Source organism: Neolamprologus brichardi, chromosome 23, assembly GCF_056152115.1.
Source record: "Neolamprologus brichardi isolate AB-2024 chromosome 23, ASM5615211v1, whole genome shotgun sequence".
Lineage (NCBI taxonomy): Eukaryota > Metazoa > Chordata > Actinopteri > Cichliformes > Cichlidae > Neolamprologus > Neolamprologus brichardi.
This window is the reverse complement of record NC_142125.1, coordinates 15,556,726-15,574,566: the sequence shown is the minus strand read 5'-3', so window position 1 is coordinate 15,574,566 and position 17,841 is coordinate 15,556,726. Positions and strand designations below refer to the sequence as shown.

The following is a 17,841-nucleotide window of genomic DNA, read 5'->3' as shown; positions in this document are numbered from 1 at the left end:
GCTGTTGGAGAACAAGAACTGCTGCGTCACAACTGCATGCCCCCCTGGCCTCTGTCAACATAACATCTAGACCTAAATAGTGGACTGACCTACTGCTGAGATGCTGCGTTCACGGGAACTGGTCAGACATACAAGGCTTTGTTTATGGCTGCCACTGACATGTAGGCATAAAAGTGCTTTTGTACAAATGTGGTGACGTTTAAAAGGTATCCCATAAACAAATGGAATTATCTAATCCAGACATCTCCGTCTTTCTGTTCTGATGTACAACCTCTCATTAGGATATAAACGGTAATAGAAATGTTAATATTGACCTTTTATGTTTGAGTAAATTTTAGCTACCCGTGTGTGGAGAAACAGGACAAAAGCTTTGACTGAAGTTAAATCTCATAACCATCAGCTCTCTTGTAATGATGATTTATCTTCATTCATTGTTGGACTATAAATACAGAACAAGAAGTTTTGGCTCAGGGTATCAGTTATCCATATATCTGCTGGCTGCAACGCTGGCCCCAAAGGCAAAATCTGAGAACACAAATCCAGAAATACTTGCCAACTAATTTCATCACCGCCCATATTTGCTTAAATGTAAGAAGCTGCGGATATTTTTCTGTTATCATGTGATTATTGTTAAGCTCATCCTTAATTTGGACAGCTGGTCACCCTTTTAATTTTAGAGCTGGTCAAATTACTTCTTCTCTTAATATTATTTCTCAAAACCTCTGATTCATTAGTTGCAGATCCACAGCTGAGACGACTCTCATCTGTGTACACAACGAGTCTGATCTCAACAGGTCCCACTCTTTGCAGCCAAAGTTTTCCTCATCACTCGGCAGCAGAGCAGTTTTGTTTAAGTCTGCCTTTGTCTACATCCTCAAAGTGTTGCCTTCCAACAGATCGACTCCAGTTCAAATATATCTGATCAACCATCTAAATGATCATCCTCATGAAGGTCCTTAGCTAATCTGTCATTTCTGCTGTGATGTCTGCAAAATGGTTATTCCAGATAACTTCTGCCTTTACTTCAAGTCAGGACCAAACTTATATAAAACGAAATGCAAATGGCTCTTAATGATCTTACTATACTTACATTGCCAATTAACACTAAGGCAGCATTAAGGGTTAAAACAAGTTCATATTCTTTCCGCACCAATTGAATGATGAGTGCCTGTTTTCCCCGGTGTTAAAGTTCAACATCCAGGCATTCAAAAAAAGAGGATTTAGAAGAGGTGGAAGTTAGCGGTAAGTTAGCTAGCCGTTTAACATCTAGAGCTATGTACCATGTCCTGAGTGACTAAATGCCAGCAAAGTTTGGGCGGTGGGCGAAGTTGGGCTAGTTGACCTGGTGGCTAGCTACAGTGCTGTGGTTAGACCCATATAAACACACTGGCACAAGTAAGACACTGCATGAAGGTTAAATTGTTCTCAATAACGGGTAGAGACAAACACCATCATAGAACAGGAAGAAGATATACACAGATAAAACTTCAACCAACAGTAAGGTCGTGTCCAAATTCATGGGCTGCATCTTCCTGAGGCCGCATTTGTAGACCGATTACGTCACAGCGACGCGCCGAAGGCTGTCCAAATTCGTAGACTCCCCCGAATGCAGCCGACAAATGCGTCCTCCTTTTCCCCGAATTTGAAGGATGGGTCGGGTGTGTCCTTCGTGGCCCACCATATCCCAGAATTCATAGCACGGCCCAGCCAAACTCCAGTTTCCAACAATGGCGGCCGCTGCTAAGTTTTAAAAATTACTCTTTCAAATCTTTCTGGGTCACAAAACATATTTTCAGGCGAGAAAGTAGCTGTGTAAACATCAAATATCTGCTCGGTTTATCAAGATACCGCATATTTGCAAAAGTGCTTCGACGTTTTCGGAGCATCTGCTACCCACCAGCTCGATAGATAGTCGGGAGCTCGAGCAGGGCTTGCAAAATCGCTAGCCCGACGTCCCGGGGCTAGCCATTTTTCCCGTCGGGCTATCGTAGGAAGGAAAAATATATGTCAATGCTTTTGCATTCTTTCGGAAATGTAGCTGGGTAATTATGTCATTGGCATCGGTGAGCCACTGTCAATATGTGACACATTGAAATCGCGTTTGAATTTGCGCTTGTTTTTTTGCTTTCACTTTGCAATCGCGCGAACTGTGTATGGAGACCGACAGCACTGATTGGTGAGTGACGATAATTTGCGCACCAATTCCTCTGACATTGTCTTATCAATCGTTAGCTTACTATGCAAACATGACAAGTGAAATCTCCCGCAGCAAGCTTAAACATGTGAGAGGTTGATCGCACAGAGAATCGCTGAGCGTTACGTGAGTGCGTGTGTAAAAGCAGCAGGATATATATTTTAGTTCTGCTGAGCCAAATAAAACAGGTCAGGGTGAAGAAGTGACAGCTAAAGAAAAGCTTACCACAAAACGGAAAAGTTATGACAATAACTATGTGATAAGGCAAAAAGAAAGTGCAGCTTTATGGTTTCATGGACAAAAGAATTTCTGTGGCTGCAATATGACAAGCTATATAACCAAGGGTGCACATAAGTGGTCCGCAGGTGCACATTCGCTGTCAAAATAAAAAAAACGCGCACAAGATAAGAAGTTGCAACGCATGTTTGCGTACATAGGATTTTCTGGAGGAGGACAGACATTTGTTTAGAACTCTTAAAGATGTCGAAGAAGCTCCTTTAAGCAATTACTTTGGTTTTCCTCCACCTCCAAAGAAATGTCAGAAGGAGTCCGAACCACAAAAGAAGCGTGTATTCTCGGAAAAGTGGTTGCAGGAGGTGAGCTGGCTTCAAATGATGAACGCACAGATGTGGTGCAGAATGTGCTGTGAAAATCCCGCTCTAGCAGACAAAAACACTGCCTTTTATATGGACGCAAACGCGCATTGCAAGATCTTATCTGGTGCGCGTCTTTTATTTTGACAGCGAATGCGCACATGCGGACCACTTATGTGCACCCGTGTAAATAACATAGTTCTGCCGGGTGTGTTGTTGGTTTTCCCTCGATTTCTGAGTCGACAAGCGCCTTTGTTACTGGGACCAGTAATTTTAAGAAAGGCCCCCATTAGAACCCATGAGAAATGCAAGAAATGCATTATTGCTCAGTCTGCAATATCTTTTCCGGAACAAACACCAATTGCAAATAACATACTAAAAATAAACCTGAAAATCAGTTTAGAACAGCGTACTATGTTGCAAAGAGTGAACTACCACTGGCACAATTTAGCAGTCTTTGCAAACTTCAAAAAACAAATGGCCTAGATCTTGGTTCCACTTGCCTCTTACCCGTGACTTCAGTGGAAATTCTGGATCTGACACAGACTGATTCATGTCCTACACAGTTCTTACAAGTTCATAGAAATTTCTGTTTAATTAGAACCAAGTATTTGAGTTGATGATTATAATTTTTATACAATGTTGTAATTTGTGTTTCAATAATTTTTTGATTAATGTTTTGTTTCCTTTACAATATTATACTTTAATGTATAATATTGTAAAGGAAACAAAACAGGAAACAAAACATCAATCAAAAAATTTCTCTCTTTTTTATTCGGGCTACTTAAATTTATTTTGGGCGACCAAAAACTGAAGAGTCCCTGCCCGAAGGGCTACCAGGGATTTTGAAATTTTGCGAGCCCTGTCGAGGGTCACTGAAGCCGCTGAGAACGGCACAACTCCCGGCACATCATTTTCAGATCACCGCGGACTTTCGCTACTCAGGTTAAACGTAATATATAAGTCACTTAGACAACCTAAAAATGTTATTGTTGGGCTTTTTTCAGTGTTTTTTTTGTTCGTGAGTCAATCGGTTTGGCTGAGATTAAAGTTATTAGATTAGATAAAATAAAACTTTATTAATTCTCCCTGGTGGGTTCCTCCGGGATTTTCACACAGCTGACTAAACGTCAAACAGAAAACTGATTAAACAGAAGTGTGAGACGGTCGAGAATTTACGCCAGTGTCCTGTTATATTTTAGATAGCAAGGAGCAGACGGCCGAGTTTATTAAACTCCACCAAGATAGCGGTGACGCTAATCAGAAGGCTAGACCGTCCAATTTCCCCAGCCGTTTACTTCCGGCCTACCCGACCTTCTGAGGACCCGGCCCACGTAGACCACAAAGGCCGGGTCCTCAGGAGGATGCAGCCCATGAATTTGGACACGGCTTACATCTGATCCGTCTGCAGCACGAGGTCATTAGCATGTTGCTATGTAGTTTGGTTTAGTTGCTATTTAGAAAAGACAAAAACTGCAAAGTGACACTATTCAGTTAGTGTGTATTTGGTGTTTGGGACACCAAACTGGGGGCTCATCTTGTAGACTTGCTGCACATAAGCAGTAAAAACAAACTGTAGTGGCGCAGAATGAGAAGTGACCATTTTTTGTCTGTCTCTTTTTTGACAGACAAAAGCTGCACATTAAAAACTGTGATCGATACATCGCTTAACAAGCTATGGGCCTCCTTAACCTTCACCACTTTTCTCCTGGTTTCTCCTTGTTTCCCTAAATCCATACAACACAGGTGGTAGGCATGATGTTATTTCGACCCATCTGATTAAGCGATAGACAGACACCGGTCCGGCTGTATGATTCATTCTGACTGTGTGATGACGTCTGTCTAAAACACTGCGGACAGCCTGTGCTGTTTGTCCTCTTTTAAGCACTCTTGTTTACAATGGCGTCATTATATTCTGCTTTTAAACAACAAGCAGCACCACACTGACCGTGTTGTGTATACAAAGTGACAAAGATGACCCAACAACCTGACAGGCAGCTCGGGCATCTGCTGACTACCCTACCGCCTATAGTACAACAAGGAAAAAAAGAAACTGATTTCTCGTCTTATAAATGTAATAAAAACAGATCCTGGAAAAAAAGGATTAAATTCCACCCAAACAAATAAATGATTATATATCTTAGAAGAGACGATTTTTAGAAATATCAGAAACTGTCTTCTTGCTCAATTTGTGTTTAATTCAGTCCCTTCTTTAAAAAAACACAACAAAAAACATGATAAATGCTTTTCTGTGTTCACATTTCCAATTTACTTTTTTATAACAAACTTTTAAAGAGTACTGTTGATTCATACAGCTCATTTTAATCATCATTAGTGAATAAAAACACACATTTGTTGTGATGAAAACTAAGTCTGTTAATGAAAACTATAATGAGCCATGTTGGTAGAAAAGCAAAGAACTATTACAAAAACGATAAAGCTTTTCATGAAGAGGAGAAGAACTGGAGCTGGATACCTGACTCCTGTAGGTATCTGTAGACCAGGAAGTTGACCTCATCACTGCTAATGCTCATCTTTACTCCTGTTACACCATGAGGTCAGCACACACACACCTAGCCTGGAAAACAGAGAGAGGTTCATCAGTGAAGGGGAAATCTCACCAGTTATTTAAGCTCAAACACAAAGTCAGTTTACAGCTGATGTTACTGTGGAAAAGGAAATTACTGCAGAGCTTGTGCATATTCAGAGCTTTAAACTGGACCTCCTCGATCACACTTAATCACGTCACTGGTAGCAAAGTACATAGCCTACAGCTGCCTCAGTGCACAACATGATCACATGACCATCGTCTTACAGGGCCTCAGATAAAACGAAGTAAGAAAGAAAGTTTAGCACCAGCAATTTGATTACATTTTAAAAAACAACAATCACATTGAGGCACTGATTCATGTATTTACTGAGAAATAGAAAAGAATAATCCTTTAATTGTCCCACAAGGGGAAATTTGGTTGTAACAGCAGCCAAAAAGACACATATACAAACAAACAGTACACAGGACACAGAACAGAAACATACACAATTTTACTTACATATTTACATTAAGGACAGTGGTTACTATATACAGAGAGTACTGTACAGTTATTAAATTAAATAAAAATAACTACAGGTAAGAGGCAGAAAGCATGTCTACATGCCTGTGAGTCAAGACATCTGATGGAGTGTCATTGTTTTACTGTTTGTCTGCATTTTAGTCACTCTGGTCGTGCTATTGTCTGTGCTCATGAGCACTCTAAGTGGCTTTTACTGTTTAATATTTTATCTGATTATGTCATTGTTTGATCATTTATGTGCTTCTGACTTTGCTCTGTGCTTAGATCGTTCTGCGTTTACGTTTCTTGTTTGTGGCATCAGCCTGCCAGGGATGAAGAGTAGCCTGTATGGCTAAATGTATGGCACACTGACATCATTAATTAACACAAGCACAAAATTGAGAAAAATAAAATAAAATAAAGGCTGCAGCTTATATCTTAACAACAGGCAGATTAAACACATGCTATTGCACTGGTGCTAACTAAAGCTGGACCAGCAGTCTGTTTAGTTTACATCAGTTGACGTCTTTATTTTTTCGATGTGATCCAGACCATGCTGGCTGTACGTTAATATGTGTTACAATTACTTCTCAGTTGGTGTTTTATTCACAGTGTGCCCACACCCCAAGCTGCTCTGTTCCCTCTGACCACATATTTAACATCTGATGCAGTCATCTGGGCACCGGCCCACTACAAACTACTCAACTGAAAAACACGAACGGGAAGGAAATCAGCAGGACAGAAACACTTCTGCTGGTAGGACTCCTTTCGTGTGTGCGCCCAAGCACATGTCACATGATTTGACGTTGCCTTTGTGTGTGAACTAATATGGCTGGGAACCGCAAGTTTAACAACTGCGGGGTTAACAAGTGCAGAGAGCCGATTCCAAACAAGGACCAGTTCAAAGCCTGTTTCCCCCAGAGAGTCATCAGGCCTGGAGCTCCTCGTCTGCAGCCCCCCCACCCGCCTCCCAGCAGGAGTCTCTCTGTGCATTTAATGGTAGTTAAGTGATTGAAACTCTCCTGGGTACTGTGGACACATTTCTTTTCAGAGGATTTTAACCTTGCGTCATCTGGAACAGCTCAACATCTCCGTACACTGAGCAGTGGCCTTAGCATTGCTGGCTGCTGAGCTGAGGGAGGGGGGAGAAGTTTCCTTTAATGACAACCTGATAAACCGGTCGCAGTGATGAAAAATAAGACACAAACTGTGAAACATCAGTATTGTAGTAGAGTAGAGCAGATCCCAAAAAATTCAATTACTCATGGATTTCTTCCTTGAGCAGATATTCTGTTTTTCATTCTGCCGTTCTGATAAAGATCTAACGACAGAAAAAGACATTTAAAAATCACAATGTGATGCCACTACCTTTTTGTTGTTGTTTGTTTTATTTCTATCCAAACACCATTTTCTTAACTGCTTATTCAATTCATATCCCCAGCTATTACCGAGTAAGAGGCTAGATGCACCATGGCACAACACAAAATTGTCAGTTGGACGTTAGTCGGGTTAACCAAATGAGCACGTTATTGGACTGTGAGAAGAAGCAGGAAGGAACCACAGGGCCAACATTAAACTCCACACATACAGTTAGGGGTGGGCAGTATAAACTGTATTTGGTAGAAACGATATGAATTTGTCCAGCGGTAGAGATTTTGACTATACCGCTCTACCACGATACCGCATGTTGATGGTGTCATCAAGCTTCGCCTGTTTTGGTCAAAAGCATTGCAGCGGCTGCAAACAATATCATCTGCAAATTATGCAGCGACAGTAATAGCAAAGAGACGAAGCACATTTTGGAATATGAGGAAAGCCAAAAACTGCCCTTCCTCCACTTCCGTAACATTGATTTATTAATGTTGAATTCTCTTGCAGCTGCTCTATTCCCATGTTGTTGCAGTATATTAATGACTAACCTTCTATCTATGAATTATCTCAGTTGTTCTCCTGACTGAAGCTTGGTCCATTTACAGCATCCTGCCATGTGGTTACATTTGTCCCTAACCATCGGGAACACTCACTTTAACTTTTATCGAGTAGAAAAAAGTTAGCGCTCATCCTCCAGCTTCACTGTGCTAACGTTATGCTAACACAGTTGTGCCACTAGCGATCACGTAGCACATCATTATATACCAGCTAGCCCAACTTCAGTAACCCTAAAAGTCACTGCTGTTTAGTTTTCTGTCTTCATTTATGTTGGAAGTGATAGCAGAGCTGTACGTTTGAATTTTTTCAGAAATCTCTCAGTCAGAACATGCTATATCATATTTAGGTAACTAGCAAAACTAGCGTGCTAACTTCCTGCTAACTTCTAACACTGTTGTATTTAATAAATTCTGTTTTCATGGATGCCTGAATGTTAAACTTAACTGTTACACCTGGTAAAGCAGCAACACTGACCGTTTTATTAAGAAGAAAGAATTTCGATAGTTTTTAACTACTCAGTGAAGACGCAGTGTTCATTGACTTTAGGACCTGAAGCAGACGGAGTTTTGGACCCAGATTACTCCGTGAGGCTCCTGACTACGGTAGCCGTAATGCTCAGACAATCCATCAAGCGGTACGGCTTCGTAGCTTACCAAAGTCGTAGTAAAACATTTGACAGATTTTTGAGCGCCGTGTACCACATAAAATCATTCGCGGTCAGTAAGCACAACCAGAATTCATATATAAGGCGCACCGGATTATAAGGCGCACCGGATTATAAGGCACGCTGTCGGATTTTAATGCACCTTATAGTGCGGAAAATACGGTATACAGAAGAAAAGAATATATCGTTACTGCATATGCTTCAAATTATACCGCGATATGGATTTTAGGCCATATCGCGCAGCCCTACATACAGTCCTCGCTGGCCAGCAGATTCAAACCCAGAACCTTCACTGCTGTGAGGCAACAGTGCTAACCACGGTCATTTATTAATCGCTAATTTATGCTAGAGAAACAAACGATCTGACCTGATTTTATATCTCCTAATTTTTAATGAGATCACAAAATTGATGAGATTGCAACAGCAGCCACAAGCACTGATAATCTTCCATTTTATTTATTGGGAACAGCAGGACGATATTGGACAATGTGAATGTTTTGTTTTTGTTCAGTTCCCCCCATTCTCAAAAACGAGCTGAGTAACGTGTACTTCAACAACTTTCTGGATATGTGGCCAGTACTGGCTGCCAGGTGCAAGTGCTCACTCTCCTGCAGCAAATCCACTTCTCTCCCTGTCTGAACTGTTCACTGTGTGACAGTGAGTACCTGTAAATGAGCAGTCTGCACATGTGCAATGTTAAACCGAGGCTGTGCACTGTGCGAGAGGAAAATAAGACATTCTGTCACATGTAAATACAGCTGACTAACAGCTCTACCCTTCAACATGTGTGTGGTGAGTCTGTCAGGCAGCGTTGCGGTTCCAAAACAAGATGCTTGAAAATTTCTGCAGTTATTGAACTAAAAAGTACGCGCCCTTCCTGAGATACACCGTTTCACTGACGATTTCTGCTGAAGTTCCACAAAATGGTATTCGAGAATCCGGTGTAGTTTTTCCACAGTAACGACAACAACGACAAAGTAAGGCGAGTCAGTTGCATCAGCTTCACTGGAGAACAGGGGTGCCATGGCTGAGCTGTCTGGGGATGTGTTCATAACCCAGGAGACAGCAGATGAAGAAGAGGTGGTGTTGTTCTCTGGCATGTTGGCTCAGCGATACTTATCTGTGCCTGGACCCTCTGTCTCCAAAGAGAGAGGGTTGTGTTTTCCACAGAGACAACTGTCAGCAAACAGATTGTTTTGAGGGGGCAGATAAACTGCAGGCAGACAAAATAATGGAAACCATCTCAGAGTTGAGCTTTTCAGCATAATTACAAAAGTAGCAACACTTCGTTGGGGCTGAAATGAGCCGTTCCTGCTGCAGCCCCATGAAACGGCACTACCACAGACACACAGTGTTAAATTAGACCTCTTATTATAATTAAATCATATGCAGCTGTCAGACTGCTTTCACTTCCACTTTACTACAGTGTTATACTGCAAGCTAACTTCTCAAACAAGCCACACCCATGTACTTTGCGGTTGGCCTTCTTGACGTAACGTGTGACAACCAGCCTCTGAAAAATACCACAATGACACAAAAATAAACTGCTCTGTGCAAGATCCTTAAAAAGTAATTTTACTGCTTCCACTACTGATCACATCTCTAGTTACACCACTACACTCAAGCTATTTTGTAATCATGTATCGGAAAGTCGTGGACAAAATACTGGTAAAAAAAAAAAAACCCTGAATATATTATATAATTTGATATGATGTAGCACAATCCAAAAGAACAACCTACAACGGTAGAAAAAAAAAATGAGTAAATTCATGACAGCCAATTCAAGACTGCACTGAAACCGACTCAGCTGGTGATATTTAGGGTTGCGAATTGAATGGATCTGCTTCTCTTTAGAGGATTGTTTGTGATGTTTGTCAACTCGACTCTGAGTTTAATCATCTTGTGAAGCTCAAATGCTAAATGGAGCCACACAGTGAATCCTTCTTACTTTCTGTTTGTTTTTAAGGATACACGAGCTGTGCACACCCTCATCTTGGGCTTTAGAGTGATTAAACTGAAGAAATTAAAGTAGTTTACCAGGTCTGTGCATCCTGCAAGAAAGTATTCATTTGTCCAGTAAACTGTTAACAAGCTAGAAAATTATAAAGTGACAAAACAAGGTGGCAAGCCCTCATTCTACCCGACAACACCTTGCTATATGTCTATTTAGGTAGCTACTTCCATCTCTCTCAGTCTCTCCACCTATTAAAGACACCAGTGCACCATTTTAACTGAGAAAGGATCAATACAAAGCAGCGCAGTCAGTCTGTAGCATATTATACAAATAAATCTCACCCAGTGCTAATTTAAAGCAACTGCTTCTTCAATGCAACTTTGAGGTCAACTGCTTCAGCAGCAGCACACTTTAATTAGGCTTAAATAACTACGTCACATTTGTATAGTGACCCAGGAACTAAAAAGTTCTATTTCCATAAGTCATGTAGTTCTAGAGTGGGATACATGAAAGGCAAAAGCACCTTTGGTTTATTTGACAACTGTAGCTGCCCAGCACTGAAAATCTATGATCTTATAAGAGCACAGTATGATTGTTCCAATACATTCCTCAAAAACAGGAAGACGCTCATATCAGCCATCTCCGGACAGAATTGTTGCCTATTTGACAAAAGCTAATTAATATATGTTGAATCTACATTATGTAGTATTAAAGCTTACAGTTACTGGTAATGTGTGGTGCTCACATTAAGACTGGAGCTGCGGCCAGGAGCCTCGATCAATAAGCATGAAAGCAGAGTATAATTTCAGCCACCTGCTGCTGTGCTTCTTTAACAGGGAACCTGTAGACGGTCCTGTCAGAGATCATTCAGACCTTTTGCTCAAATCCCTCCTGACAGCAGTGCTGTTAGTTTGTAAACAGTGAGCTGTAGTTCTCTCTACCACCACTCCACTGCAGTGGCGCTGTGGAGCCATGAGCAGTAGCCAGGAGCCTCTGTGTTGACAGTGTGGGAGAGTAAAGGGGGGGATGGGAGAGGAGAAGGGAATCTCTGGCTCTACATTTTTTTCCCTTTGCCTCTCTCCCTCTGTCTCTCTGTCTCTGTGCTGCCAGTGGCAGACTGGCCTGTACAGTAAATGTTAGATCTGGTTACTGCTCAAGGAGAGAGGGGGAGGGTAGGAGACACACACACTCACGCACAATCATACAATCAATAATCCCACCCACCCACCCACCCAACAAACAACAACAACAACAACAACAAAAATCAGGACAGGACTATTACTGCTGCATGTGACCTGTGCCATGACCATGAAGTTGCTCCCGAGGAAGCAAGACTGAAATCACACCAATAAGAATAAAGGGGCAGGTGGGCATGTGGGGCTGACCTTCACAATATGAAATCAATATCGCTAATAAATTAGATTTGCTTTGGTTCATCAGCTGACATCCATCCATCCACAAGGCCCCAATCAATAAGAAGGAATTCACTTCAACTGCCTTTTAATCATGTTTTGTTTGAGGTTGCATCTCCTACATTATGAAGAAAACACTTTATTTTAAGATGCTTATCATAAAAAAATGACTTCAATAGTGTAAAATACAACCAAACAGAGTTACTAAAAATAACATAAAACCTTTTTATTTTCAACACTAACACAAACAACAAATTTTACTCTCTGGTGACAATGAAGTAGGACTGTAAGTTTTAAGACTGCACTACTGGTGCCCCTTTTCAACACAGTTTGTGTCTATCACAGGATACTGTGCTACACCACACACACTGCAATCCCATGGACTGCAGATAGCAATCTTCACACAAAATTTCCTCTCTGAGCAGTGCAGAACATTTCTAAATACTCAGGTCAATAAACAGCTTGCATCATTACTCAAGTTAAAAGTAATTAAAAAATGTTTTGTTGTGCCACTTACTACTCAGCTGTTTAGTCAAATGAATGACAAATTCCTATCTGATTGCCCAGACTGATGAATGAAAAGTTTGTGAAAATATTCTACAGAGTAGTAACCGCTCGCAGTCCAAACATTTCACCTCTAAAGAATTGTGGCAACGATGTTTTCAGTTCCACATCCTGAACAAGTGACAGAGAAAGCGTCAAGGTTGTGTTATTTACCACTGAGTTCATGTGACTGGAAAAATCTACAGGCCTTTTGGTGAGTGTCGAGTTCATCACTGGTTGAAATTTGCTAGATCAGCGGTGGAACACCCATACTATGAAATGATGACGATGCAAAGTGTTGTGTTATTCAGTAAGACCAGAAACTAGCCGTTTAGCCAAAAAAGTCATTCGGAAAGTGTTTACAGAGGCGACGCAGCGAGAGCAGAGGATAGTTTTCTGGTAGACTTCATGCAACTGTTCCAGACAAACACCAAGAGGAGAAGGAAGAACTAGCACTAAAACTGAATAACAAAAACAGAAATTCCCAAATTCTAACTCGATGTTGAAGCACTGCATGTTTAATAAAATATCCGGCGTTGGCACAGTTACAGCCCTTTCTAAACTTGATGGACAACAACTGCTTTGGTACCGAGACATTTCCCCTCCAGAACATTTGTTTCAAAAGCTCACGTATGTATCAATGATGACGTGACGAATCCTGCTTCCGGGCCCAAAGTAGACTGCGCTTAATATGGCTTTTGTGTTCTTAACATGTTTAATGTTTTGTATCTTCTTCTATTTAATCTCAAAAAGCTCCTAAAAACAATCAGTGATCACTGTCGGCCTCTCTCGGCTTTTATTACCACTATTCATTTTAAAGCTCAGTTTTTAAAACCTTACGATGCAACTACAGCCCTGCCCATGCAGCAGTATATGAATGACTAACCTCATATTGTGGATGGATTATCTCAGTTGTTCTCCTGACTGAACTTTGGTCCGTTTACAGCATCCTGCTATGCGATTACATTTGTTCCTGACCACTGAGAATCCTCACGTTAACTTTTATCGAGTGGAAAAAGGTTAGCGTGTTTATATTATGCTCGCATAGCTGTGTCGCTAGCAGTCACGTAGCCCATCGTTATATACCAGCTAGCCAAATTTCAGTAACCCTACACAAACGTCACTGCTGTTTAGTTTTCTGTCTTCATTTATGTTGGAAGTGATAACAGAGCTGTACGTTTTAATTTGTTTCCAAAACCCCGCAGTCAGGACATGCTATATTGTATTTAGATAGAAGCTAGCGAGCTAACTTCCTGCTAACGTCTAACTCCGTTAAATGTCATAAATTCCGTTTTCATGGATGTCTCGATGTTAAACGTACAACAACTGTCAGTGATGCCACAATGATCGTTTGATTTGAGTTTGAGCCCAGACAAGGCTAGTGACGTCAGACTTAAAGACAGGATAAGCAGCAATCACTTGGCACGCAGGTCATACAAAACCAATCAAATTTAATATCAAACCAGTGATTCAAGATTAATACACTTGTTAGGTAAATTCACTACACAAATAACGACCATTAAATCAGACTGTAGCACTGACTATTAGCCGCAGTATCTGCAGATATATCAAAAATTCCCCAATGGTTCCCACCACCATTAGAAGAAAAAAAAAAAGGAATCATCGCTTTTCATTACAGTGGTGTTACGTGCAGTAAAGTGTGACATTAGTGGTATGGTTACAGCACAGCATTCTGCCACATTGCCTGTCGTTTTCTCTGTATTTTCTGAGGATTGGTAGGATATGAACAGCCACAGGCTGTGTGAACAAAAGGAGCCGCTGGCCTTACTGGAACAGTCTGAACATGCTATTTTGCTAAAGTATGTGCCAGAGGAGCCTTTATAAAATGGCAGGTGCATGCAATGAAACTGAACTTCAAACAAACTGCCACTGCACACCTTCGTGTCTCTCCCACTCAGTGACAATAATATACACCATTTAGGTTTGGTGTTCTTTAAAGGTATTTCTGCATCATGCGTAAAGGAGACCCAAGCTGTGATGTCTGCTGCTCTGATTCTACTCTGCACCAGTGCAGATAAAATGGGGCTCATTCCTATTTAAAGCCTCTCTCTCTCTGTCTCTGAGACCTGACGGTTTGGCTCTATTTTCAGAGCAGCAGAAAGAAAATTCAGGCAGTGGGGGATGGGATGATTTAAAGGAAACCATATTTCAAATCATCTCTCACTGTATAACGTGTCCAATTCTTCTGAAACCAGACAGAGTCACACATGAAAATCTGTTTCTCTCCTATTGTGTTGCCACAATGACACACTGAAAGCCAAGGCAAGACAAAGGTTACAGAATACATGTAGAAAACTGCGCCACCAAAAATATTAGCAGCAGCAACATCGCAAAAGACGGCGTAGTTATTGATGTTTAAAGGCTCAAACACATTTCCATGTTTGTATTTTTATTCTGGGGCTAGACTAACACATCTGCAATATTCATAGCTTAAAACCCTTAAAGATAAATAAATAAATAAAACGCATTTCCATCCTCGGTGCAGAACAAACTATTAGTTCTTGGTGCTTTTAGACCACCGTCCTGATTTGCCCACTCTGAGCCAGCTTCGGTGGTTAAACAAATAATCTGCTTGTTAAGTGAAGACACATCAACATCAAAGCGTCTCCTGGATGAGGCTCTCTTCTTTTTAAAATCCTAGAGTGCTTAGTTTCTTGAGTTTTTTGTTTGTTTGTTTTTTAGCAAACACAAGACTATTCAGCCGTTCTCGGCCTTTACAGCTCTTCATTAGCGCTAGTCATGTGTAGCATCATCAAATATGGTTTGAAAAAAACTCCCAATACTCACGAACACTACAGGGCTGCATTGTTAAGAAAAGAATCACTCTCCAGCCAACCATAGCTTATATGGCTGCTAGTATTTATTTTTCACTTCCTGGTTACTACTCAATATTAAAGCTCGATTTAGACTTCTGCAGGAAATTTGCATCCTAACTTGTGTAATAACCAGAAACTCCTTTAGCAGTCTTTCGCTACTCAGGTTAAACATATATAAGTCACTTAGATAACTTAATACTGTTATTGTTTGGCTTTATTCAGTATTTTATTTGTTCCTGAGTAAATCGGTTTGGCTGAGATAAAGTTATAGTTTTTACACAGCTGAATAAACGTCAATCAACTGATTATCAGAAGTGTGAGATCCTCGAGAATATACTCCGGTGTCCTGTTATATTTTCGATAGCAAGGAGCAGACGGCTGCGTTTATTAAACTTCACTGAAACAATCTGCAAATTTCATTAAAATTTAATAAACTATCATCTTGTCTTTATTTTTAGTTAGCACATACCTTAAACACTTCAAGCTGTAAGCTAATGATAGTCATAAGAGCAGGTGCATGCTGGTGCAATAAGCTGTACGTTTTACGTCCAATGGCTGCATGATCTGATTAGTTGATTAATCGCAAAAATAATCGCTGACTAGTCGACTATGAAAATAATCGTTTGTGGCAGCCCTACTACACAGCAACCTAGTCTATGCCTTTCGCACACACGGCTCTTGCTCTCAGACATGCCTGGGCTTGTGAGCACTAGATATTGTAAACACGTGACGTTGCTTTAGCAATGACATACAAATATGACACTTTCATATCGTGTAAAAATGTATATTGTTATCATCATCATCATCATCATTAACAACAATATGACATGGCACAGCCCTTATGCGTCTTTGCATGAGAGACCTTTGTGCCTATGTCGCTGATCATGATCTACGCACACAACTCAACTAGTGGGCCTTGCTTGCGCATGCTATATTTATGTTGGCACCATTTGAAGAGATAACCAGCAAAGCTAGCTCATCCACCTCCTCCACGGCTGATGTAATTCCAACTGCCACACTGTCAAATGTCTCTTATGAGGGTAGCTCTGGGATTAAAACAATGAAAAGGACACTCCTGCAAGCTGTCACCAGACAGATGAGCACCGCTGACGACAAACCACCACACCGACTCGCAATGACGCTTAGCCCAACGTGTAAGGGTGAATCTGGAAGATCACTCTCCTGCCAAAAACAGCATAGTGAAAATGTAAATGTGGTTCATAGCCTGAATTTAAGGTGGGTTTAAATTTGCAAACATCTGTGTAGACCTGTGATTTTTTTAATATATATATATATATATATATTCCCCCTAAGATGTACTACTTTTGATTCTATGTTTAAACCACAGCTGGGGCATTGGAGGCTTCAGAATCACCAAAAAAGGACCCTCGTGTGGAAGCAGCTGCACAAAACACAAGAGCACCTTTATGAACGCATTTCACCAAAGACTGCAGGAGCACGAAGAGCCCGGTGCAGCAAGCAGCTCGAGCCATGTCCTCAACAGTCTTTGGTTTCCTGAGTTTACTTCAGCTTCCTCAAAATTCCTCTGTGCCCCCCTGCACCAGCATAGAAAGTGAGAGGCTGTTTGCATGGTCTCTAACAACAAGGACGAGAAAATACGTGCTAACCACAGAGAAAGCGGAAATGTTTTTTTTTTAATGAGAAAGAATCTGCAGCTTAAGGAACAAAACTCATCATTTGTCTTACTTATCTGGAAATTCCAGTTCCTACTTTCACTAAAGATTTATATTTTAAAAAAAAAAAAACTGCTACCCCCTTTATTTCTATGTTACTAAAGCTCTTGTTTAAGATGCTCACTCACACACAAGAAGGAGTCCCAGCCCCTTCTGCACAGCGAGGAAAGCACCTTATTAATTAACGCTGGTCTCAGACAGATACTAAATACTCCATCAGTAGGTGCATCCCGAGGTAGTTGTGTATGATGCAATGACAACAGAAATGAATCATAATCTGCTTGTGGCTCTCCCCTCCCCCTCTCCTGGGTTACTGGTCGCTTAGAGTGACAGATTGCATTGGCAAGCCCAGCTCAGCCTCACATGGCCAGTGTGAGGTCAGAGAGGCTAGCTGTCTGTCGGTGACAGATGGTAGCATGTAGGCTCTGCCAGCTAGCCTCGCTTGACGGGCAGTTAAACCTGCTATGGGCAGCTCGTGTCCATCTGAATGCATGAGGTCAGTGAGGGCCACTGAATCAGCGGTGGTTATCTCACAGCGAGCTGCCGTGATGACTAAGATTAGAAGACCTCGCCCAAGTCAGAATCCAAATCACATTTTGAGAATCTCTTTAGAAGGTCAGGTCTGATCTACTTATCTGGAACCAGTCCTGGTTACAGCCTGCTTTGCAATACCCATAATCATGTTGGACACGGGACTGGGCGAATGCTAATGGGAGCATTTGGGTTCTACTGTCGGATATTTACCTGATGGTGGGCATTACTTTACTGATATACCATGAAAACATTCAGTTCCTCATATAAAGCGATCCCCATTCAGTTCCTTGTAATCAGTTAGCAAATTTATCATATTGGTGTTTTGGGTTTTTTTTTTTTTTTTAGGTTTTACACTGGAACTGCTCTTAGGCTTCTTTGCACACACAATGACACCTGACATCACATATTAAGCCTTTTGTTTTCTGTTGTTTTTAAAT

At 41.1% G+C, this 17,841-nt stretch overlaps 1 protein-coding gene across 1 annotated transcript in view; it reads right to left on the bottom strand.

Moving 5' to 3' along the window:
• The window catches only part of tbl1xr1a (TBL1X/Y related 1a), a 56,105-nt gene that overhangs the window by 12,715 nt on the left and 25,549 nt on the right, over positions 1-17,841 (bottom strand). The window contains exon 3 of the mRNA XM_006801989.3: positions 5,264-5,365. Within this exon, the coding sequence (XP_006802052.1) occupies positions 5,264-5,321 (58 nt within the window). The 5' untranslated portion in view covers positions 5,322-5,365. The remainder of the gene's footprint in view (positions 1-5,263; positions 5,366-17,841) is intronic.